This window comes from Camellia sinensis, chromosome 11, assembly GCF_055761805.1.
Source record: "Camellia sinensis isolate YWXY chromosome 11, ASM5576180v1, whole genome shotgun sequence".
Classification (NCBI taxonomy): Eukaryota; Viridiplantae; Streptophyta; class Magnoliopsida; order Ericales; family Theaceae; genus Camellia; species Camellia sinensis.
In genome coordinates, this window is record NC_138971.1 from 170,439,639 (window position 1) to 170,465,899 (window position 26,261).

At 35.3% G+C, this 26,261-nt stretch overlaps 2 protein-coding genes and 1 non-coding gene across 5 annotated transcripts; all 3 read right to left on the reverse strand.

Annotated features, from left to right (window-relative positions):
- Positions 1-1,560: 1,560 nt before the first annotated feature.
- LOC114257364 (Mitochondrial substrate carrier family protein) lies at positions 1,561-7,665 on the reverse strand. 3 transcript variants are annotated; one of them, XM_082896119.1, is made up of 10 exons: positions 7,435-7,610; positions 6,840-6,926; positions 4,974-6,273; positions 4,737-4,855; positions 4,425-4,549; positions 3,772-3,871; positions 3,525-3,602; positions 3,197-3,280; positions 2,876-2,961; positions 1,561-2,381 (listed from the first exon to the last, which is right to left on the reverse strand). In XM_082896119.1, the coding sequence occupies exons 3-10, from the start codon at positions 6,214-6,216 to the stop codon at positions 2,195-2,197; spliced, it is 2,022 nt and encodes a 673-aa protein (XP_082752245.1). In that variant the 5' UTR covers positions 6,217-6,273; positions 6,840-6,926; positions 7,435-7,610; the 3' UTR covers positions 1,561-2,194. The 3 variants fall into 3 exon arrangements, 2 of the variants coding, with proteins under 2 accessions (XP_082752245.1, XP_082752244.1); XR_014344947.1 differs by lacking the exon at positions 6,840-6,926 and having other exon boundaries at positions 3,197-3,314; positions 7,435-7,665; XM_082896118.1 differs by lacking the exon at positions 6,840-6,926 and having other exon boundaries at positions 7,435-7,665.
- A 4,861-nt stretch (positions 7,666-12,526) lies between these two features.
- TRNAV-CAC (transfer RNA valine (anticodon CAC)) lies at positions 12,527-12,600 on the reverse strand. The gene has a single exon. It is a non-coding gene; the product is annotated as a tRNA-Val (tRNA).
- Positions 12,601-13,371: 771 nt separating this feature from the next.
- On the reverse strand, positions 13,372-25,777 carry LOC114257365 (kinesin-like protein KIN-14J). Its single transcript, XM_082896120.1, has 18 exons — positions 25,365-25,777; positions 24,195-24,441; positions 23,956-24,039; positions 23,745-23,822; positions 23,569-23,661; positions 23,446-23,475; positions 22,056-22,397; positions 21,896-21,977; positions 21,699-21,794; positions 21,449-21,628; positions 21,214-21,320; positions 20,949-21,128; positions 20,525-20,688; positions 16,613-16,866; positions 16,282-16,445; positions 15,009-15,577; positions 14,186-14,286; positions 13,372-13,832 (listed from the first exon to the last, which is right to left on the reverse strand). The coding sequence occupies exons 2-18, from the start codon at positions 24,387-24,389 to the stop codon at positions 13,771-13,773; spliced, it is 2,781 nt and encodes a 926-aa protein (XP_082752246.1). The 5' UTR covers positions 24,390-24,441; positions 25,365-25,777; the 3' UTR covers positions 13,372-13,770.
- Between the last annotated feature and the right edge of the window lie 484 nt (positions 25,778-26,261).

The following is a 26,261-nucleotide window of genomic DNA, read 5'->3' on the forward strand; positions in this document are numbered from 1 at the left end:
AAGATTGTTACAAAAGATTGCTTATACATATAATAGATTGCTTATTTTTCAACCTCAATATATAACAAATTGCTTGTATATATACAAAAGATTCTTACCAGGTAAATAAGCAACCTCAATGACAATGGTGATAGTGGAGCTACGGTACAACAATGGCGGAGGAACGTCGGAGCAAACGGTGGAGGCACGACTGAGTGATGGCGGAGAGAAGGCAGACCAAAACCCTTTCCGCTCACAAACTCACGTTTTTGGCTTCAATTGTTTTTTTGTATTTTACTTATAACAGGCTGTAAATTTTTTTTTTTATGCTGGAATAAAGATTGTAATAAATATAATATATGTGCAACATATTCAAAGGATGTCTAAGTAGCACAGTAGTTAAAGCGTGTTTTGCTTTCCGTCTTGCCTGGGTTCAAACCGTGTGAACAACCAAACAATTTTTTTTTTTTTTTTTTTTTTTTAGAGCTGAAACGATGCCGTTTCAACTCACAGCAATAACTGCTATGAGTTGGGCGCAGCAGTACCCCCGTATCCGTAATTTTGTGGGTGCAAGTCATTCCTAAAAATTTACGTAATTTTGTATAGAATTGTATATGGTATACATTGCACATTAGAGCATTTCCCAACAAATGGTGGTTGAATTATGTACGGCAACTCTATTTTTCAAAATAGATCGTAGATTTTTTTTTTTTTTTTTTTGTGACAGACGTAATAAATTAAATATATTACGATTATTAAATTAATCTAATTTTTTTAATAATATATACAAAAGGATTTATAAATTAAACAATTTATATCATCAAAACGCCACATGTGATGAAGAGCGCTTGGACAAATTTTAGATATCAGTTGTTTTGGTTGTGTTGGTTGGTGGATTTTCTTTGTATATTGTTTGGTCAATCTCTTTTGTAGATATTAGTGTTTTTTTTTGTTGGTTAAAATTTTGGAATTAGATTGTTTGCTAATCTAACCGTTTATGATCTTTAAATTCTGGTTTCTTTGCCAAAAAAGAATTCTATGAATAGTTTTTCTGTTATGTTAACTCTCAGATGAGAACTAAGTGTGTGCGATTTTCTAAGATTCAACATTTTTCTCTATAATGGAAAATGGTTTAATCTTCTTCTTGTTCTGTGAAATTTAACAGTATCAAAGACAGAAATATGTTTGTTCTTCTCATAATGTGAATTGTTGCAATAATAGTATTAACCCTTTTGTGACAGCCTAAATGGGTGCATTTTGCAAGAGATTCTTGGTTACACAAGATATCAAATGTTGGTCGGTAAAAACAAAAGCGGTTGCATATTCTTTCTTGAAAGAAATCTCCACAGAGCCATCTCGTTTATGAATAAATGTAGGATCAGTGGACTGGATCGGACAAGAAATGTGATAATTCATGTTTTTTTCATAATTTGTAACCAAGAACCAAGGAAGAGAACAATATGGCCGCAAGAAGAGAACACGTAGTAAATATACACCATACAGATTTAGGTCTCACTTCAATATCTTAAAGAAATTCAGCGAAAACAGTTTACCTTTCTCTTTACAAAATAGTCGATCAAATTTTGCTAAAGATCAATTCATATTAAACAAATGGTGGTTGAATTATGTAAAAACGAATGTAGTACAAATAGCCAAAGAAAGCGACATGGCCGCTCTTCACAAGTCACAAGACTCTTCTAAGCCAACCTAGCTCTAAAAGACAACCTACTTGAATCAACAAAACTCAGACAACATTGTGAAATAAAGAACATACAGTCAACCATTCCAACTTCAAATGATCTATCATGGGTCAAACTGTCACAGGCGAGGATGGTAATATGATCCAGTTTACAACATTCTTCAACCTTAGTCGCTTTACCTTGGATCACATATCTCTTTCAATGCAGCTTCCTTGTTACTGGTTTTCTTTGATACATCCCCGAGTTCTTCTGAGTGCATACAAGCTGCCACTGATGCAATCCTTACAGTGTAATTCACATTTTCCGTAGATAATGAAGCCAAATTAACGATAAACTGGTTTGGAGTTCAGAGTTTCAGGCTTGTCTAAATCAGGTGATCTGCATTTATATAGCTAATCAACAGTACCCAGATAAGCTCTCCCTAAGAAGTTGAACAATTAGGTCGAATCCTTTATGCCCAGGTCGTCAACACAAAACTCTTTCAGTAATTGCTCTCAGCTAAACTACAGATGGAACTATGGAGCCTCATCTTCCATGTTTTGTGTAGACTTGACTGTTTTAGCATAAAGTTGGGGGACCTCCAAAGCTGATTGAGCATAAAGTTGTGGGACCTCCAAAGAAAATAACCTCTTGAAAGATTCATATGAAGCAAAGAAGATTGCTCCTTGAGAAATATACATAACCAATCTCGGAACCAAGCCCCTGACCAAACATAATTTTTACAGAAACACAGTATCAGAAGATCAACAAGTAATAAACTTTGATATTGTGCTCAGGAAAGCTACTTGAAGTATATTTCTGCTTATTTGTTTTTGGCATTCTAGTAGTAGTAGAGTACTGATGCTTCATTCCTTTTGCGGTATACATATATAAACTGCAATTATAGGCAACTAAGGGAGGATACACCAAAAAGTGTTGTTTGGATTTTGTTAAGAGAATGTTATGGTTCCCAATTATTTCGTTCAGTTAAGGTGAATGACTCATGCTACAAAAATCACACATGGAATGGTTCATCATAAACCAGAATGTGCTTCCTGCACTCAATTAACAAGTATGGAAAAGTTTTGGAAAATGTTCTATCGGCCCAATGCATTCAGATATTCTTTCACAAAAATGAACTATGGGAGATAATCATAAAGACGTGATGGGAACTCTTGGCAATACACCACCACCCCACCACCCCTCTGCAAACTTACCTGTATAGACCCTTCAAACCTTCATGCATGGCTATTTCTTTAAGGGTATTAAACACGCCATCATACTGGTGAATAGATCCAGGAATCTGCAAAACATTCTTATCATCAGAAGCATTCTGACCCATGTGATGTGTTAATAGGCATGAAATCTGGCAATCAGCTTTCATATATATATATATATATGCCTTTCTTGTAAGTAGAGATCATACACCAATTGCTCTTTAACTAAAACAGCCCATAGGTGCATTTGGCATGTGAAATAACCTACTTGCATTACAAAGAAAGGCTTAAAAAGTAACTCAATTGCAAGATAAAACAAACCCGTGTCTGTAGTCTTGTCTTCACCACATCAAAAGGAGTTGTAAATAGAGCAGCTGTGGATCCAGCTAACCCCCCACAAATCAGCTGTAAGAATAGGAAGCAATTATCTTGGCTAATTCTGTAAATACAGTGGAATAAGACAGCTCTAAGCGTCAAGAGATGCCTGAGTCGATTCAGTGTTTAATGTAATGATACTGCTCATCATAAGCAGCATCACCAGTCATAGACAGTTAAAGCAATATGATAATATAACCAGTTACCTAAAAGCCTAACACTATTGTAAAATAGGATGAAATCATCAGAGTGGACAGAAAGTGGACAAACAAACCGTCTGTAATGTGTTAGGTTGAGCATTTGATTCCTGAGATGATAACATTAATTGCTTCAAGCTTTCATATGTGTAGAACTGCATATGTTGGAAAAAAAATACTTGAAAAAATAACCTAAAAATATGTTGTAAAGAAGTACCCAAGTATTAGTAAAAGACAGGCTTGAGAGAGAGAGAGAGAGAGAGAGAATGGCAGACACAAGCTAGTCTGATGTAATGACCATGATTTCATAAATCTCGACCTCACCTTGATGACAGAGTGTGGAACATTCCTGCAGAGTACCGCTCCCCATCCAGCATACAATGAAGGCAAACCACCCTTTTTGATGATCCCAACCAATGCATTCCTGCAAAGATCCACAAATGAAACATAAATCTCAATGGAAGAATTGCAGATGAACTAAAGTCAGTGGTGCGGCTTGTGTAAAGGCGACAAGAACATTCTATATTATAACTTCAATGTGAAATGCAAAGCACAGAGAAATTTTTTCAAAATATAATGTAAGGCACATAATTTCAGACTTTCAACAATAGAATTACAAGTCCACGGTATGAACAGATTGAATCCATGCACCACATTATCTCATCGAATTATACAATGAAAACTTATTACAGAGACAATCCATGAACGGATGCATACAAGTATCAGATTTCAAAGGAATCTTGCAAGTGTGCACTATTGATCACCTTTGTTGATGCACTTAGATATATCACTAAGCACTGGGCTTCTAGTTTGAAGTTTGAACTTTACAATGCTCAAGGTCAATGTAATATAGCATTGAGCATCAATTATCCGATACAATTACACAAACATGAAACCAAACATAATGCCTTTCTTAGAGTGGTCAATATTAAGCTTGTAATATTGGTAAAGACACCACCAGGATGTTAGAGAAATACCAACAGTTTTGATAGTGCGAACCAACTTGCATCTGCTGCTTTACGCGCTCACTGGGAGTGAAAATAAAAGAGGTCGCAACACTAGCACAACCACCTGCCATGCAATGGGCAATTGACCGATACTCCTGCACCAAAGAAATGAGTGTGAGATTTCTGGAACAAATTAAGCATCAAATTTAAAACCAATTGTGCATACAGTAAAGTAAACTTTGGGGCAAAAACATACCGAGAGAGAGAGAGAGAGAGAGAGAGAAACATCTCAAAAGAAAGGAGAAAAATAAAGTTGCACAAAAAATAGCAAAACAATTTCACCTTTGGAAAAAAAGGAAGGAAAGCTCCTTTTGCTGATTCATATGTGAAGGTGTAAACTGCAGAAATTGGTGCTGAACAAGCAATGTTGCTAGCAATTCCACGATAAAGTCCTTTTACTCCTGCAACAAAATTAACACCAAGTTATTCAAGTCATAGAGCACTTTTTAGTCAAAGAAAAAACAAGATCAGGCACTTCTACCAACCATAATCTTCTGCATTTCCCCTAAACCAACTTACCTCTTTCAGAAATGATTGATCTGCCAATGTAGTGGAAGGATCTCTGATCAGCGTGGCAAGACTGAATGACAGTTTTTATCGTGTCCATTGGATGTAGACAAAGACTAACAAATACACCAGCCAATGCTCCAGCAAAAGCATGCTCTTGCTTTGCAAGTCCATAATGAAGTTTATTATTTGTTGGTGAGCTAATCTCTATTTTAGATTTGTCTGTCATAATGAACTCACTCTGTTGATTCTTTTTGCTCTCATGCAGGTGAGCATCCTCATTTTTGTGTTGGCATTCTTTGTAAGCATGATCATCTAAAGCATGAAGTCCCAAAATTGGGGTCCTCAAAACACTACCATTTGCTTCTGTACTTTGGGGAGGCTCGGGGAAATAATCGGAGCAAAGAGATGTAATAGGTGCCTTTGCCACACACGTGCTTTGACCTGATGATGAATCCTCACATTTGGTTAATTGAGCATGGCAGTCAGCACTTTTGATGGTAGGGTTATTGGCAGGACTGCCTGTATCACCTACATTACAGCAACTTGTAGGACTAACATATCCAGAAAGGCAGCAGTCACCAGTTTTCTTGCTCTTGATCTGGGTAGAGTTTACCTGATGTTTTAATCCAGAAAGTGATATTTCAGTCATCCATCCATACATATTTCTCAAATCATAGAAAACTCCCACTGCTGCAGAACTCTTCTCCTTCCAAGGCTCATTAGGGATGTTGGAACCACCCTGCATGAATTTCCTTAGAAGAGAATGCGTATAATTTCCATTATGAGGTTCAAAAAATGATATCTTCTTAGATACTTTTAGACACTCTAAGTTTTCCTGTACCATGGGTGGAGAAGAATGGCCAGTAGTCATCAAATTAACTGGGAAATGTTGACCCTCCTCAGATGAGGTAGATGACCAGCCATTTCCTTTCCCACCTGAATAACGAAATACATTCTCTTCCTGAAAATCACCATCATTGTGTCTCAAATTTGATTTAGGTTGGAAAAAATCCAGGGAACGACTTGCACAATTCCATATCTGGCCAACTGCTGAGATGAGTTCAGCCGTGCTTAGTATCTCAGAAGACTTTGGTTCAGATTTTCTGCTATTTTGCTTACCATTACCAGACGAGGTGGGGGCAAAATTTCCGTCATCAAAATCAGTAAGCTCAAAGGAAGCCCCCTCCAGTGGGCTACACCCATATTTTATTGAAGGTTTATTGCTTCTTGGAGGTTGACTACGCCTGGTCATTCTTCTAAAATATTTCAAGAATTTCCTTGAAAAAGATGATTGTAGATGGAAACGTAACTGCAAAATGAATCAGCAGGTATATTACTAAACATGATAGTTAAAAAATCACTAGTTCAAATCTCTGGAGCTGAAGGCTAAACAAATTTGATTAATGCCACAATTCATGTACTAAGAATAATGCAATCAACTAACAATTCCAAAAGATGACAAAATCTAGGATTGGGCTACTTGTAAATATTTTTCCATCCTGGAAATATCCCACTGATAAAAATATTTAAAAATCAAGATTTCAAGTCAGATAAAGTGGAGGTGGGAGTGGGTGGGTGCTATGTTCAAAACATGGTTGAATTCAGAATCCCATGACTCTATGAGATAAGTATTGAACACTCCTATATTTGAATTGCACTAAAATATTGCAGAATCATTAAATACACATGTAGACACAATCAGGGCTCAACCTAGAGATTTATGTTTTCATTTCATTACTACTAAATAATGAACAATCCTATGCTTGAGATTTAAAACCTCTTCTTTTTTTCTTTTTTTCTTTTTTATACAATTTCACAGGAATCAAAACCAAGCATTACCAACAAACAAACAAAAAATGCAACAAACCCATTTACCAGACAAAAAATTATCTCTTATGTTATCCAGATTCAGCCCCCTTTGGTCTACTGAGATACAGCAAGCTGATTAGCATAGCAGGACCCCTGATGTGAACAGAAAAACCCCAAAAATCAGCTCCTACTCCACACTCAATCAAGGAAAAAGCTTGAGACTCCTAAAATATGACCCCCTAAATTTACACACAATGATGTGGATTACTCACTGTCAGTTATTGAATTTTGGGGGTCATGTTTTAGGGATCTCTAACATTTCTCCTAAATCAAAAGCCCCAAAGCAAAGGTGAGTCCAAATACCATTATCACCTACATAATTACATATATATATATATATATATATGTATAATGTGTGATTACAAATTGAAATTGCTTTGCGATTCAAGTGAGTACAAATTGTCAACGAATAAAGCAACTGAAAAGGTTTCGATTTGGTTGCTCAGAAAAGGTAGGAAAAGCAATTGAATCTTAAAATTTTCATTATTAATAATGTTCCATTCTTTTCCTTAGCTTTCTCAGCAACCAAACAGAACACCAACAAAATATCACATACAAAAGACATATTCTACGATAAGTTCGAGTTATGGAGAAACTAAACCTTGATAGATTTAACTGTTCTCGAGCCGGAAGCACCATCTCCAGGAGTCTCCGATTCATTTTCCCGAGAAAATCTGGACTTTTTCCTGCGTTTTCCCGGGAAAATGAGGGGTTTAATAAGATGGTGAGGTTTAAGCAGTTGTGAAGGCATAAATTCAAATTGCTGGGTACAACGACAGGGGTTTATATATATATATATACTGATTCTATATGGAATTTGACAGGTATCACTGTGTTGGTGCTAACATGAGCCATTAGTGTTCTTTTTCTTAGTTGGAAATTGCCGGGAAAATTCTGGTGTTACGGACCCTACTGTATGCAATTTTAACCCCACATGACCAAAGTTGATCATGTGGTCCTATCTTAATCCATAAAGGTAATAGATTTGGACGGAAGGCTGCTGTTTAGAGTTGTAAGATGTTATTTTAATAATTTGAATATTTTATTTTTGTTAAATATTTCGTATATTTTATTCATAGAAAAAATTAAATTTATTCAATAAATTAAAGGAAAATTTACCCATAAGTCCTAGTTTTTTAAACGTTGAACCATTTAGTCGTAAAAGTTTTCTTATGCTCCATTTAGTCCCATTTTTACATCAACATGATGTGAATGATGTAAATGATCTGATGTTTCATTCTATAATTTCAAAATTTATTGAAATCTGATGAACATTAGATGTTTTTCATCCTATATTTTCAAACATTATTGAAATTTGATGAACATTAGATGTTTGAAATCCAATGTTTGTAACATGACTCTGATGTTATTAACATTGTATCTGATGTTATTAACATTGTAATGGGACCTTTCAGTCTATAAGAAAATTTTTAGGACTAAACAGTGCATAAGTTATTAATTTGGGATTTATTGGTGCATCCCCCATAATTAAAATATATTTACTTTATGTATTTATTTTCAAAAAATGGGATAACAAATTCAATAATTTGAATAGATTATGATTACGGATCACTTTAATTTTTTAATAAATAAAATATATAAAATATTTAATAAAATAAATAATTCAAATCATTAAAATATGATCAGGGAAGAGTGTTAAAAATTCAAATGACATCTTTCAATTTTGATTACCGATTAGAGGGAATCTTCATGCATTAAAAAAAATTTAAGAATACGAAAATCATTAATGATCAACTCATAGGAGACGGTCCTACACCCATATGACGGAGAGAAGATCGATTATGTAATTAAATTTTTGTGTGAATAGGAGAATTGTTTTGAATCAAGGGCTCTGTGGTGATTGGTTGATGCTTTTGACTAAGATGATCTTCTTGGTTTGAGTGGATTTGATTGCTGTTGTAACTCTCTTGTTGTTTGTGCGTGGTAGGAGATTATTTTGGGCTTAGGTTGGCGAACTTTCCTAGGGATGGCCTTATGTTGAAAGGACATTTTTGGCATTAACATGTTGAGTATTTTTTTGTCTTGGGCTGGTTTTAGGGTTGGATTATGGGCCGGTATTAGGCTAAAAATGGTTTTGAAATAATAGGCCCAGCCTATCAATGGTACGAGGTTGGGTTCGGCCCAGGATAACGGGCCATTTTTACAGTCTCATTTGTGAGGTTATTTAAAGGTTTTGGGTTGGGTTGCCTAGAGTGGCCAAGGTACAACAGTCCATAATCTTTGGTAGAGCCCACTAATTTGAATTATTATCAACTAGGTTATTCATATGAAAAAAACTTACAACCAAGCAGTCAAATCATATTTATCTTAAAAAAATAAAAAATTTTAGAGTAAATTATATAAATAGTTTCTGTAGTTTATACGATATGTCAATTTGATTCTTATTGTTTTAATTTGCTCGATTTTACCTCTTAATTTGACAAATTGTGTTACTTTAGTCTAATAGAAAACGGTTGTTAAGTTTGGTGAATAAAAAGTCAAACTATGTGTCAATTTGGTTCTTATAGTTTACACAATTTTTTAATTTAATCTTTGTCAAAATCAAACAAATTAAAATAACAGAGACCAAATTGATACATTGTGTAAATTATGGGGACCAAATTGGCACATTGTGTAGACTTTCCATCCACCAAACTTAACAACCGTTATTTATTGAACTAAAATGACACAATCTGTTAAATTAAGGCGCAAAATAGAGCAAATTGAAACAATATGACCAAATTGACACATCGTGTAAATTACAGAGACTATTTGCATAATTTACCCCAAAGTCTATAATCAAAATCACCCAAAATCCAATATCACATTTGTGATCTAATTTTTTTAAAAATAAATTATAAATACACTTCATAAAATTTACTTAAAATACTAATTGCCCCTTACAGTCATAAATATTGCATCTCACCTTTTAAATTTTATAATTGCATAATAAATAGCTCCTTTCATTAATTAATCATTAAGTTAATTAATAATTTTTAATGATATCATCAATATACTTCAATAAACAGTTTTATTGTTGTCTATTAAATGACAAATTTTGATAGAAGGGTTTTTATAATTTTCACAATTACAGAGAACAATCTATATTTTAAGTAAATCTAAAAGGTATATTTGTAATTTATCATTTTTAAAACAAATATAATTTAATTATGTGATTAATGATATTTAGTTTATGGTATCTTAATAAATCTTATAGAATGAACTGTACAAATTTTATTGGTGAGCCTAAATTGAACCTCACTTAACAAGCACCAAATCCATTAAACAAGAAAAAAAAAGTTTACAATTTATGAACACGCGTGAGTTGTAACAAAAATTAAATGTCCCAATGTTACAAGGATTTGATTTAGGAAACCATTTTGATCTCACTTTCCTATTATGAATGTGATTCAGCATATTTAGCATTATTTGTACATGTATATAAACATAGCAACCCCCGTAAACCCTATTCATCTTTCTAAAACCTTCACTCTCTTCTACAAAATCATCAATGGAAACAAACCCATCTCCTTCGAACACTCATTCTCCGGTTTCCGAGCCAGTGGCTTCAACTTCAACCATGAATCCCTCAAACCCCATTACCATCATCATCAAAAACAACAACCAAGTCCCCCAAGAAGATCAAAGAAAAAAGGAAGAAATTTGGGTTTTCGGGTTATCTGTTGGGATCAATAACGATAAATGTGATATGAAGAACTCGAAGCTGTATGAAGTAATGATGTCTCCGATCATGAAGAAGAGGAAGATTTCTGAAAGAGAAGAGGGTTTTCAATCTTTTTTTCCATCCAAGAAAACAACTGACAATTACTTGTTGATCAAGCAAGAACTTGAAAGAAAGAGGATTGAAGATAGAATCAGAAGCTTCCGGTTCTACACTCACGGGGAGTGCAGAGAAGAGATGGATTTGGGGGTGTCGACGAAGCTCAAGCTCTTTGAGGATCCATGGAAGATCAAGAAAACCCTAACATCAAGCGATGTGAATGAACATCTTTGTCGGCTCTTGTTGCCTGCGGGAGCAGTGGACAAGCATATAATGGCGGTGTGGGGTGGAGAGAGGGTGGAGCATGTTAACAACATGCGCCTGTGAGAGGGTGGTGGTTTGGGATTACGACACGGGTTCTGAACATGAATTGGTGTTTAAAAAATGGCACACGAGTAAGAGCTTTGTGTTGGTGGATAATTGGGTGACTCGGTTCGTGAGGAGGAGGGAGTTGAGGGATGGAGATGAAATCGGACTTTTTTGGGATGCTAGCAATTCAAGGTTCGGTTTTCGTGTTCTTGCTCGGAGGGTGTTAGGTTTTTGAATTAAGGTTTTGGCTCAAAAGGGTGTCAAGTTTGACAAAAAAAAGTTGGTGTTAATGCAAGAATGTGAATACCATAGGAAGTATATGATCTAAAGACACAGTTCTAGTTTTCTGTTTTTGTTTTTGTTTTTATTTTTATTTCTTTATTTTTTTATTTTTTTTAAGGAGTAGAAGAAAGTATGCACAGGGCATGAACTTAAGCACATTAGTTTTTGTTTTGTGTAGTGGGATGGATTTGTTTTCGATCTTTAATTTGTGCTGAATTTTTCTTTTCAATATAATTTTATTCTATTCAAAAAATATACTATTGTCTTCCGAATTGTTTGATTGACTGAAAACACTAATATTATACATTCTGAATTTTACCATGTAAGTTTTCCGTTGAACTAATATAATTGCATTGCTAGTAAAAAGACAAAAAGGAAAAAAATAGTATGTTAATGATTTTAATTGTTACAAATTGCACTCAAGAAAGTTGGTATTTATGAAACAGTTTTAATTTTTCTCTATAATTATCTCTTCTGAGATATTACCAAATCAAGAAGACGAGAAAGAAGAAGCCAAACCAAAATAACTAATTCGAATTTCAAGAGTTAATTAATAATATTTTGTTTTTATATTTTATTATTTATATACGATATTATAATAAAATTTAATGAATTATAATCATAGTAATGAATAGATTAATAGTTAAAACATTCATTGTTCTCCTTCAGACTATCCTCAAAACTTTGACCTATTAAATAAGAGACCAAGGTCATGTTTGTTTGGGTGGACATGAACTTGGGATTGGACTAATAGTCCAATAAAATTATTAATCCGATGTTTGGTTAAACAATTAAAGTAGGGATTAATTATTTTAAGCTTGACTATTAGTTAAGATCGGATACATAATCCAACGGATTAATAGTCCTAGGACTATTAGTCATGGGAATGTTAATCCAGTCCGCCCAAACAAACATGGCCCAAGAGGATTACATATAAATTTTTAACAATGTTAAAAATGCTAATCACAATAAAATAAAATAAAAAAGAAAAGAAGATAGAAACATTAACAAATATTAATATTTTATTACTATGTTGAATATAATACATATAAATTAAAAATAATGGACTACCCAAAAACTCATATTTGGTTTGGATTTCAAAAATTTATTTCAATTTTTTCTTAAAAAAATATTAGAAATTAATTTTATGAAAAAATCAAAAAGCACTTATTAATCAAAAAGCACTTATTTGGAGAGAAAAAATAAAAGTTTAAATTTTTAAAAATATTTTTTTGATATTTATTTTTGTCAAATTAATTTATACTTTTTTTATAAAAAAAAATAAAAAATTAGAGAATGAAACCAGACAAGGTTTAACTAATGTCTGAGCCCGGGTTCGAACCGGGGACCTCTAGTGTGTGAGACTAGCGTGATAACCGACTACACCACCCAGACGATACAGGAGCTTTGTAATTTTAATTATATATACTTAATATAAAAATTTATTTTATATATTTATTTTATGTTTTTTCATTTCTCTAGATGGGTACTAGAATCAAGTTTACAAAGTTACCCATAACTTGAGTTTTTGCATAATCATAATTTTGTTAACCAATGGATTATTCATCTTACAGAGCACTTTGAATAAAGTGTTCATACAAAAAAATTAAAATTATTAGACATTAGTAGAAATATGATCGAATTATATTTGTCTTTAAAAAATAAATAATTTATTCTTAAAATCACATAGATTATCTATTTTTTAAATGTAATAAATCTAATTTTTAGATAGATAATTTATTCAATGGGCTCAACAAGTTGAAATACTCAAATCACTATAGTGGATCTTCAATAAGCCCACCAACCCCAACAATACCTAAAATGCCTCGTTGGAGAGAATTCCTTTTAATTTTGAAATTATAATTCCCCTAATGTGGTCGTGTTACCATTGATAAAATTTTAATTTGATTTGGTTTTACTTTTCAAAAATTAAAAATATTTTTACTTAATTAATTATATTTGTTTTCCGTTCACTTCAATTTTCCATCCGATCAACCATCAAAAAACACAAAAATATATATATTTTGTAAAAAATATTTTTTGCCAAAACAAAAAAGAGCGTAAATGGAGTATACAAATCATTCTCAATTGTAATGGCATAATCGTGGACACTTGCATGACATATTCTCAACAATACTACATACCAAAAAATTATTAAAAAATTACTTAGAAAACTAAATCTATATCTATTGAACACATTGTTTTAAGTAACATACATCTCACTATCCATAGCCAACTACACTTCCTGCTATGTCACACGTTACTAGCTTTCAAGTCAAGTACCACATCATAGTAAGTTCGTTGATCGCGTTAGAAAAAGGAAATGAAACCTAGAATCTTTACAATCACCAACACAAACCCTTAACAACTTAATATACGAAGATGGACATGATAATGAATCTCACCCTACAGAAGTTACATTATGATCATATCATCGATGGCTGTACAAGTATTTTGTGTAATGGAGGCCTGTGAATGGGTTAAAGATGTGAGGAATGGTAGAGCAAATGGTTACAAACAAGAAGGTTTGCAAGAGTTCTTCCGTCGCCTAAGTAGTCTTCTTATTTACTGCCATCGTTTGCCGGTCTTGGTTGAAGAGGAGCTGCCAGCACTTGTTTTCTTTGAGCCTGAGAAGCGAAAAATAAATATACTCTTGATTAAATTAATTGATCTTACAGTTAAGAGAGTAATGAGGAAATTGTTCTGTTGATCCCCCAAGAAAACAGTTAAAAGACTCAAAAACTCGTATTTTTTGTAAAATTAAGCATAGAGATCCAGCAACAGGAGACAGAAAAATAATTGAATGGTTCTGAAAGGGTCTATCAATAAAGTTGTTTTAGAAATCGTTTCCAGGAAAAAAAGTAGATAAACAAAAGGGGAATCGAATTGAGAATCAAAGAAAACAGAAAGGAAATGAAATATATATAAGTACTTCTGGGAACAAAAATAAGTTTTGCATTAAAGAAAAGATGTTACATACTTGATGAAACTTTTGAAAAGCCACTAGTCAATGACAACCGAGAGGATCCTTTATGTCCCTGCTTTTGTGGAGGTCTAGGAAGTTTAGCTGGCACACTGGGCCTGCAATCCACCATGATAGAAACAGAATTACATGGTCTAATCATGGTTGTTTACTATGTTGCGTAGCCAAGTAAAAGTTCTGATATTCCCAATTGCAAGCAAACACAAAAATGCAGAGAATCAAAATAAAAGTGTAATCTGCAACCAATCAAGCTCAATTATATAGGTGTCGGTGCAGATTGTGTCCAAGTGTTGGATTCTTGTAATTCTCATGTCCAAGGACACCAAGACACAATTAGATTTCACATGTCTTTAATGTTTTTTTATTTTTTAGGTCAAAAGTGATGATTATGAACTAAATATAGCATTTTATTCATAAGATGAAAATCTTAATCATACTATCATAAACTCAACTAGAATGAGTGTCTAACATGGATACTTCACAAATTTAGAAGAGTCCACGTGGCCCAAGCCACAACACCAAATAGTACAGGAAAGCTGTATTAAAGAACATTAGAAAAGGAATTATGCTGGTTTTTCCGTTGTGGATAACAAGAAATATGATATCAATCCCAAACCTGTCCAATAAACATAAGTAATGAACAAAAGAAAAGGCAAAATACAATAATACTTACGAGCAAAATTCCAGTAGACATTTTAAAATGTGAATGAGACGAGAAATATTTAGTGTGTATGCAAGAGATAAAATTCCAAACCAATAAAAATTAAGAAGGCAGAAGAATTCACTAGCACTTGAACACTTGAGGATGAAAACTACTCACTTTTCTGCGCTATCTATTCGTAGTTTTGCAGTTTCAGGGAAAAGAGTGAACTCCACAATACTATTCAACGAACCATCAGTTTCTGTTCCCATTGAAAGTTCACCATCAGATATGTCACTTAATCTCTCCTCATGATCTGCATCCCCAAATCCCAGAAGTTCAATGTCTTCCGTAAGATTTTGACTTCCATCTACTAAAGCAAGCCTTGATTCAATGTCTTCTGTGGGATTTTGACCTCCATCAGCTACAGCAAGTCTTGATTGTTGAAACAATTCGTTATGGTGTCTAAAATCATCCGTTGACTGCTGAGAACCAGCTTCAGAATGCTTATCACTGTACTCTGAGCTATTGTCTCTATCAGAAACTGCTTTCTCAGCAAGTCCAGATCTTTTCCCCCCTGACAGTGCTCGGCTTTGCCGTGGAGACCCTATGGAATGTCTTCTTGGAGAGGAAGACCCATGCCGTGGTGAGCTCATACCTTGTCTCTCATCATTTACACTAGTTTTAACCAGCCGCAACTTTCCAATCTCTTCATCTTTCTTAGCAACTGCATCCTTTAGCGAAGCCACCTGCAAAGTCAACAGAAAATCAGAGAAATTCAAATTGGCTTCAAAAAAAGAAATCAGCTTCACAAAAATTTAACATATGTTCTTGAGTTTGTAATCAGATATATCCCAATGAGCCATTTTACCAAATTGTTGCAATTGATGTTCGATCCTGAAGGAAGGAAAGCATTCTGGATTTTGTTTTTCAAAAAATAAAAAGACATCAGTGCTCAAGCTTTGTATCAGGCCCGCATCAGCTGGCCTTCTGGTACGGCTTTAAATAAGTCAAGATGAGTAGCAGAGTGTTTGATCTCAGCTCGTTGAAAATTAATTGAGCTTGAGCTTGAAAACAAAAAATATATACACCCTTGTGTTCACAAGCCTACTTAAGCCGAGCAAGGGTCTGCTCAAGCACGGTTCAATTACTAAACAAGCCCAAAAATTTGGCTCAATATGATGGATAAATAGAAGTAAATTACCCCATGTTTGCCTCGTTTATCAATTCTATGAGTCTATACCATTTAGTGAAATTTACACAATGCACAGTAAAACAGGGAAAGGGCAAAAACAATTTGAAGTGTATTCTACAATTTTTTTATTATTTTCACAATTAAAATTCGTCTCATTAAATCAATATAGCGAATAAACACTAGCAAATAAACACTGACAGTAAACTGCAGAAGTCCCAATAATGAAAATTATGAGTCATGAAAGAAACCAATATGAACCTGATCCATGAGTTCTCTGACACCTCTTCCCTCTTTGTTGCTCTGTGCAGCACCTAACTCAACACCAGAGACCCTCTCAGCGAACTTCAATGTACTTATAGTTTCAGAGTAGGACTCAACATCAGGATTGAGCTGCACAAACATGAGGGTCTTTGCTTGACCACCTATAATGTAAAACCACCGCAGAAAATATGAAGAAGGATTAGCAAATCCATGAAAGAAAATGCTCAAAAAAATAATCAGTTTTAAACTTAAAATGGCTAAGCATGCCATGAAGCAGTGTAGTTTATATTAAACGATCGCTTTGAAATGGGAAAGAACGTGGATGTACCCAGAGAACTTTGAAGGACTTGAGTTATTTTGCTATTTCGGTATGGAACATGAGGGCTCTTTTGTGCAAGAGCGAAGACCACATCTCCTAGAGCTGATAGCGATTTGTTTATATGTTGAGCTTCCCTTAGCCTGTCCCCTGTTGCTTCAGAGCGATCAACTCTTTCACTGCCAGCTAGATCTACCAAGTGTAGACTACCACGCAAAACAGCATCAGTCTCCAAATCCACACCACGAACATGAACAGTGAGGACACTGCAACATAAAACTTTGTTAAAATCTATCACCTACTTCACCCACTTAAACCTACTCCACTAAACCTAACCCACTACACCACTACCACCTCACCTACTCCACTAAACCTAACCCACTACACCACTACCACCTCCACTTCACCTACTCCTTACCTACTACACACTCACCCTCTTCTATATATAGGAATCATGAATCATTGTAATATATAGAACAATCAACATATCAATCAATATAACATTAATATCAATCAATAATACAATTCTCTATTTCTCTTTATACATTAAATTTTCTACATGGTATCAGAGCAAGGTTAAGCACTTAGTATTTTTCGCTTCACCGGCGGGCGGCAACCTCGCCTTGGCCGCCCGCCGGACCTCAACTTAATCTGCTAGAATTTTCTACACATACCTTGAAATTTCTTCGAGTCCACCACCACTGCCCCTCCCCTCACTGTTGTCCTCCCATACACCACCGTCTCGGTCGTCTTCATCTACAATGTTGCAGTGAAGGATCTCAAGCGTGGTTTTGTTGCATCCAACTCAAAGGATGATCCAGCCAAGGAAGCTGCAAATTTCACCTCCCAGGTTATTATTATGAATCACCCGGGTCAGATTGGTAATGGGTATGCTCCAGTTCTTGACTGCCACACCTCCCACATTGCTGTCAAGTTTGCTGAGATTGATCGTCGATCTGGCAAGGAGATTGAGAAGGAGCCCAAGTTCTTCCGTGAACATGCTCTCCTTCCTTTTACTCTTGGAGTGAGGCAGATGATTTGCTGCTGTAACAAGATGGATGCTACCACTCCTAAGTACTCAAAAACAAGGTATGATGAAATTGTGCAGGAAGTCTCTTCCTATCTGAAGAAGGTTGGTTACAATCCTGACAAAATTCCTTTTGTCCCCATCTCTGGTTTTGAGGGTGACAACATGATTGAGAGGTCCACCAACCTCGATATGATTACACAGCCCAAGAGGCCATCAGACAAGCCTCCTCTTCTCCACATTCTTGATAACACCAACAGCAACAGTTTGACGCATTTATTAGAGAAAAGGTCCAAAGGCAGCTCCTGTCAAAGCTGATGCTCAGCAGGCTGTACCACCTATTGAAGTGCCAGCACTATCCTTGCACATGGGGGGCACCCACTCATTTCTTTATTGTTTTCTTTTACTCACCCATGTGACCCACGATGCAACCTATACTTTTTCTTTTCTTTACACTCTTGTTCCCCACTTTCTTTATTATATATATATATATATATATATATATATATATATCTCTCTTTTTATTATATTATATTAAAAAAAAAAAAAATCTTCATCTCTCCTCCGTTTGATTTCCAACTCCATTATTTTTATTTTTATTTATTTTCTCCAAACCACTTTCCTTATTTCCTCCATCTTTCATTTTTTGATTTCAAATATATTTTTATTATTTTTTCTTTATTTTTCTTTCACATTCTTTTTAATCTTTTTCCAATTCCCTTCATACCATATAGCTTTGCACACCAAATCATATTTTATTCATCTCAGGGATCAACCCCGATCACAATTTTACACCAAAAAAAAAAAAAAAAAAACCAACAAACAAACAAACCATCACAACACACCCGCACCCACAGTGGGATTTTTCTTCTCTACTCTGCTGCAGGTCTCTTCTTCTTGCTTTTCTCTTGGGTGTCCCTTACCGGCGCTGCCTCCATACTACCCACTCCACCGAGCACGTTCACTCCACCCTGCTCCTCCACTACAGCATATGGTGGACCTCCAAATCGGAACATCACGGTAGCCTTCCGCTTCAGCTCCTTGTTTTCCGCCTTCAGCACACTTATCTCTGCTCGCGCATCCTTATACATGCGCTGGAGCAGAGCCAATTGGCCGTTTAAATGCTGCACCTCATTTGTCCTACTCTGCAGCCGGTGCGACAAGTTTGTGACTGCCGTCATCGTCTCCACACAGGACTTCAAAGTATACTGATTGGCTTCAATGTCAGTTTGCACTGCCATTTTTTGCTCCACAGACCGCATAGGAAAGTTCAACGGAGCAAACCCTGGGGCGCTTGGTTGAAGTTCACTGGCCCCCGCACCAGTTATCTCTCTTGTTGACTCGTTAAGGTCTGGAAAGAGAGTGAGCAGACCACGGGAAGACGAAGCCATTTTCTGGACAACAGAATGTTACAGAGTGTCTCTCTCAGAAATCTCTCTCAGAAAACAGAGTGTTACAGAGTATCTCTCTCAGAAATCTCTCTCAGACAACAGAGTGTTACAGAGTATCTCTCTCAGAAATCTCTCTCAGAAAACAGAGTGTTACAGAGTATCTCTCTCAGAAATCTCTCTCAGAAAACGAAGAGTTTTTCAGAGTTTTTCTAGCAGGTTTTTGTCTCTGCTTCCAAGCCTCAGCCTCCGCTTCGGTTTATAAAGACCATGACAAAGAGGCCGACACGCGTTCTGTCGATCACGTGCATCGCCGCATGTCTGGCGCACCTTTTGATGGCACGCCTTTTTATGGATTGAGCACGCCTTTTGATGGCACGTCTTTTGAAAACATGGGCACGCCTTTTGATGGCACGCCTTTTTATAGATTGGGCACGCCTTTTGATGGCACGCCTTTTGAAAGATTGGGCACACCTTTTGAGGGCGCGACTTTTGAGGGCTCACTATATATATCCATATATATATATATTTGGGCAGCCTATATACACCATCATACAGTGTATTTTTTAAGGGTCCGACAAGACTCTATAAACTGTCCCGACATTGATTCCGGTTAGCTCCTTCAAGGGTCCGACAAGACTCTGTAAACTGTCCCGACATTGATTCCGGTTAGTTTCTACAAGGGTCCGACAAGACTCTATAAACTGTCCCGACATTGATTCCGGTTAGTTTCTACAAGGGTCCAGTAAGACTCCGTAAACTGTCACAACAACTGTCACAACATTGTCTGCTACAATGGTCCGACATGACCCCATAAACTGTCTTCTACATCGGTCTGACACCGCCATCCGGTGTCCTCTACACCGTTATGACACCACCATACAGTGTCCTCTACAACGTTATGACACCCTCATACAGTGTCCTCTACAACGTTATGACACCACCATACAGTGTCCTCTACAACGTTATGACACCACCATACAGTGTCTTCACCATCGGTCTGACACGACCATACAGTGTCTCCTATCCTCTTTTCTTTTATGTATTCGTCTATTTTCTTGTTTTGTTACTCTCTCCAAACTCAAGTTGGCTAGTTCCTATCCCCCTTGAGTTTGCGGGGGGCTGTTAAAATCTATCACCTACTTCACCCACTTAAACCTACTCCACTAAACCTAACCCACTACACCACTACCACCTCACCTACTCCACTAAACCTAACCCACTACACCACTACCACCTCCACTTCACCTACTCCTTACCTACTACACACTCACCCTCTTCTATATATAGGAATCATGAATCATTGTAATATATAGAACAATCAACATATCAATCAATATAACATTAATATCAATCAATAATACAATTCTCTATTTCTCTTTATACATTAAATTTTCTACAAACTTCAACAAAAATATGTCCAGGAACAAAGCTGTATATAGAGTAGGAAACAAACAAAACAACCTTTTTTTATAAATTGGGAATAAACAACTAATATCAGCAAGAAACCTGTGGGATCGGCTGCTTCTTTCATTTAGGGCAGTAGCACCTACAGACCTATTCATTAATCCAATAGTCATCAATTCCAAGACATCTGCAGTTGATGTAACAGGATGCATGCTAGCATCAGGGACAGCTAACCCATTTGGTTGGGCAGTATTCCAAATCCCAAGTGTGTGCAAGTCAAAGGAAACAAAAGTTCTATTATGCCAAAACAAAGAATGAAAAGAACAATGTTTACATTAAACCAAAAGCAAAGGCAACAAGAACAAAACATTGTAAAAATGATTTCATGGAAATACCAGTATTTTAAGAGTGTGTGTGCGCGTGCGCGCGTGTGAGAGAGAGAGAGAGAGAGAGAGAGAGAGACCACAGTTGATTAAAAGTGGCATTCAGCCATGTCATATAGACAAAATTTACAATGGAAAGGATATCTTTTCTGAGAAGTGTCACTAGAGAGTAAATCACGCACTTGTTCGTTATATATCTCAACCATTTGAACACCAACATCATATGCGATGGAATTTTTTCTACTTTGTGAGATATGGAAAAGATCATTCAAAGCTCGATAATTGACTCCCCAATCCCCTTTAGATGATAAATTAGGACCAGTCTGAGAATAAAAAACATAAGAGTGTAAGATATAATACTGAATCAACATGTATTTGTCTCCATAAATCATAGGAAATGGCACATACCATTGTATAAGTTTTTCCAGAACCAGTTTGACCATAGGCAAAGATGCAAACATTATATCCATCAAGAACAGATCGAATTAATGGTTGAGTGTCTAAAAATACCTCCTCTGCCAGCATATGGGTAATATGAGTAGTAAGTAAAAGTTGTATACCAAATAGGAGCAACTTTCTCAGATTGGAAACAAAGATGAAGAAATAACACCAAACTACACATGTTAAGGGTTAAAATAAAAACCTTGACTAGCTTCTGGACCAAACACCTTGTTAAATTTGAATAGTCGGTGACTGTCTTTCCCTTGTTTCAAGGGATTTGCAACAACCAATTCCCCGTTCTCACCAATATATTCTATGGTCGTCCGTTTTTTACTTTGTCCAGGAAGGAAAGGCCGTATTCGGCAATAAACTCTAATATTTCCTATGCAACAGAAAGATAAAATAAATAAGCTAAAATCAATGTTGAATGGAACAACCAAGCAATATTGTACCTTTCAAGTCCTGAACCTCATTGTACAACTTCATATTTTCTGCAAGGACTGTATGGTAATTCTCAGCTGCAGCTATTAGTCCCTTAAGTTTCACCCCTGTCCATGGTGAAAGGTTTTACATTGTGAGCAAATGTCGTGCCCATAATAAATGCGCAAGCCTTAGTAATAGACAACCAATCTTAAACTCTCTCCCCTACCTAAGTGATGAAATTCTTCTGAGTAGATCCTTTGTGTCTTCAAAACTTCTCGCTTTATGGATTCAGAAGTCACCCTTAATCCCTAAGCAGTTCAATAACTTCATTCTCAAGTTAAATAAAGAAGCAGTATTAAGTTACAAAAGTGACTGTTGATGCAAACCTGAAGGGATTCAAACTGAGAATCCAGAATGCTCTTGTAGCCGTGTTTTTTCTTTCTCCATCTTAGTGATTTAGATTGTGAAAACACCTCAAGTTCTTTGACCTTATTCCTAGAATCAGTCAAAAGGCACTCAAGTTCCATTAACTTCTTCTCTAACTCCATTTTAGTTTCTGTAGCTTGTGTTTCAAGTTGCAAGCAGCGCTTTTCATATGTATTTTTGGCCAATTCCAGTTCTTGCTTGAGTGCTGAAATTTGAATATCACTGTGATCTTTCTCTTTTGTTAGCCTAAGTATATCTTGCTCATGAACTTTTTTATTCTCCTCAATTTCGGTCTTTTCAATCTACAATAAGCAATCAAAAAAAATATATTAGCTGCAATGCAAGCAGTATCTCACAAGCAACAGACAGGAACATTTTTACCACCAATAGCTCTACAGCTTAAGGTACCTGATTGCTCATTAATTAATACTATAGGTTTTTGCATGAAAAATTATGCCTTCTGAGAACAATCACAAAGATGAGTGGTTGATAAAACATTCTCAAACAGGAAAAATACTAGCAAACCATAATTAACTGCAAGGGACATTGATGGGTAGTTTTTTCTTTCTTTCTTCATTCATTTTCTTTATTTCTTTATTTATTTTGGGTACTAATGAACACTGGATAGCTTTAAGACAAAGGTTATGCTAATGCAGTGAAGCCTGAAAAAAGGTTACAAACTTACAGGACAACAAAACAATGCATAGATTGGAGAAAATAACTATCAATATCCCTCTAAAACAAATAGAATCTTTCAATTCATACTTATGGTATGAATTTTGACTGCGAGGGTGTAATATATTTTAACAAGGAAAATTTTCATCTAAAGACTTTCATGAGGAATAGGGACCACATTTTTTTTGATGATGGAAATCCGTTGATTCTAACATTGAACTCCACTCCATCATGTTGTGCAGTCTGTGCATTTATGGTGCCTTTGAACCTTTAGTCATTCTGAACCTAAACGAAATGAAACCCCAGCAACCAGAGTCTCCTTGGAGGCAAAATATGTCAAAACTAGATATTATTACATCGTACAAATCATAGGAGATGATGCTAGAGGAATTCAAGCACGCCATAAACCTTTGGAAGTGCGAACCATTATTAAATATTAATACAATAGGTCAGTCCAGACATTCTGAAGGCCCAGACTGCTTGGATAACGCATGGCTGAAATCATACTTTTCTGTAACCCAAACTCTTCTGAAGTTGAAATGGATAGGAAGGATTGATATCAATTGTTGAAGATAAGGCATGTCTGAAAATAGCAACCGAGTAGTGCACTTTGCATTACTAGAAAACAAACCAAGGACTAGCAATCCAATAACGGCTCAAAGATAAGAATCACACCTTTATCTGCAGAAGCTGATTCATAAAAACCTACAAAAAAAAGCCAAATATTTAAAATTAAATTCGTAAATAAGTAGCACCAGTAAAAGCTTATGTGAACATCCACAATTTTTATCAGAATACCTCATTTTCTTCATAGGTTCCAGTTGCAAGGGTTTCAAGTACTCTCATTCTTGATTGATACTTCTCTTCAAGAACCTTGTAGAGATTGTTTTGCTGCAGGCACTTAGTAATGAGCATTCAGAAGCAGTAAACAAACAAAATCATGCCCCAAGGAAATAATTTTCTAGTACTTTTACCTTTTTTAAATATTCTGCTTGAGTTGAAACCCGCTGCTCAATCTCTTGCACAACTTTTTTCAAGAGAAATGCCATGCACTGAACAAACAGTACAAACCACTGGTTAGAAATTCAATAAATGTAAACTTGGTCCAGTGAATAAAGAAAAAATAAGGCTATGAACATGTGTACTCTAGTGATATAGCATCTATGCACCGTCTAATTGTCATACTTGAGTTATATCTCCAGTCTTTCTTTCAATGTTGTCACCCAGAACCTTGTTCACAACACTGAAAAGTGATCGAGTTGAAGAGTTCTGCACATAAAATTGCTAAACAAGTGTTATTAGAGCAACATTTGCTAAAAAGTTTTTGAGGTACATCAAATTAAATGGGTGACAACATGAGATGTACAAGTAACAACACATATTAGGTGAATTGCATTTGATAAGAAAAAATTGCAAGAAGTTACCTCTAAACTGTTCAGTTTCATCGATTCCAAAATCTTAGCAGCAGGAAGATCAGCATAACATCCTTGCTTCAATTGGAACGCGCCATGGACCTTATTTTCTGTTTCTTCGGCAACACCGCCATTACGAGCTTCACATAGACTGTTGGTTTCCCCATTTTCACTTGCATATACTTCTAGTTCTAGATGTGAATTCATGACAAGAACTTGATAGATACTAGGTTTCACAAATCAATTACGGAACACAGTGCTACAAAGAAACAATTCCACAAAAAAAATTGCCAGTCAGTTTATGACATGTTTTTTTAAATGATTTTAAATAATTTGCAAGCATCAAATGAAGGACCACACTTCATGCAAACTGGAATTGATACAATTCAGTAAATGTGTCAGTAAAAACCACCTGTAAGTATGGCTTAATTTCAGATGAATTGCCTAAAATAATTGTTTTAATCAACCACAAACAATTGGTATTTACAAATTTAATGCGTTAATTGAATTCCATGCTTATCAAATTGTTGGGGTTTAAAGATCAAATACACAAATGAGACTCTTTTTTTCTTCTTTTGTTAAAATTTTTTTTTTTTTTTGATTAATGGCATTCTGCATTGCCAAGTATCATTGCATCAGCTTTCACACTGTAGTCGACCCCATTATCTGTGGAACTTTGCTCTTATGTGTGGAATCGGAAGCATTTTTCAAAACTAAGCAGAAGTGGAACTTCCAGGTCACAAAAGTACTTCCAGTTTACAAGCCTCTCCTTTATGCAAAAAAAAAAAAGTTCATTTTGAATAGAAACTTCATGCCAATCACCTAAGCCACTAAACAAGCACCTTCATTTAAACCAACCTAATATAGCTCTAGTCTTGTACAATATAGGCAATAAAGAAAGGAACACCAACAGAGATTACACTATGATAGGACTAGAAATATACTACAATCCATGAATTTAGGAGCAATTCAGTCACGAATACAGCACATTTGCAATTTTAGGGATATCAAAACCAAAATTAAGCAAAACATTTACTAATAGTTCCAACAAAACACGTATCAAAATGAACGGAAATCTAACAGATCCAAAAAAAAAAAAAAAAAACCTAGATTTCTCAGGTACGAGTAAAGACAAAATGCCGATCAAAATGAGAAAACAACACCAAAACTTTAGGAACTTACAGATCGAGATAATTGGAGCTACGTCGATCGATCCACCAAACCCAAAACGAACGAGAGAGAGAGAGAGAGAGAGAGATGTGTGATGTGTGTTCGATTTGTTAGATGGGGAGGCGATGATGAGAGGCCATTTTCAGGGCATGGAAATGGAACATAGAGAGTAGTTGTTGAATAATGGGAATGTGTGTGTGGGGTTTTTGTTTGTTTGATTTTGTTGTGTGTGTTTTTGAAAACGAAACTGATCTGTGTTTGTGTTTTTGGTTTAATTGAAATTTGTGCCAATCCTCGTCGTCCCCACCTCCACGAGTTCTGGGAATTGTATTCCCGCCTTCGCGTTTTGTACTTTTCTATTGTCGTTTTGTGATTTTCGGGAAGGAATGCCGTAAAACAAACAAATTATAAGTCTTATTAATCTTAGTTCGGCTCATTATACAAACACAAATTTTAAATTACAATTTAAATTTAAAATATTTGACAAATATATAGATGTATAGGAAGGAATAGGAAGCATATCAACACTTGCAAAGATTGTGTTGATGGATTGGATATGATTTTTTTATTTATTTATTACAAATATAAGGGTAAAAAAATAGAAAATTGATGTGATAGAATTAAGTTAATAAATTAATAAATAGTTTATTTGGTTTGTTGCCAAACTCACATGTGGAAATCTATCTATACTATATATATAATCAAATATAATTGTTAAGTCAAAAAACTCTAAAACTTGAATCATAAATTCTCATAATTTTAGAGAAAAATAAATATTACGTGGCACTTCCCTTCCCACTCTTCAAGCCTTCTCACTCTCTCTTCCTATATGAAATATAAAATACTAAAATATTGATCCATACTCTCTCTTCCTATATAAAATATAAAATAATAAAATATTGATCCATA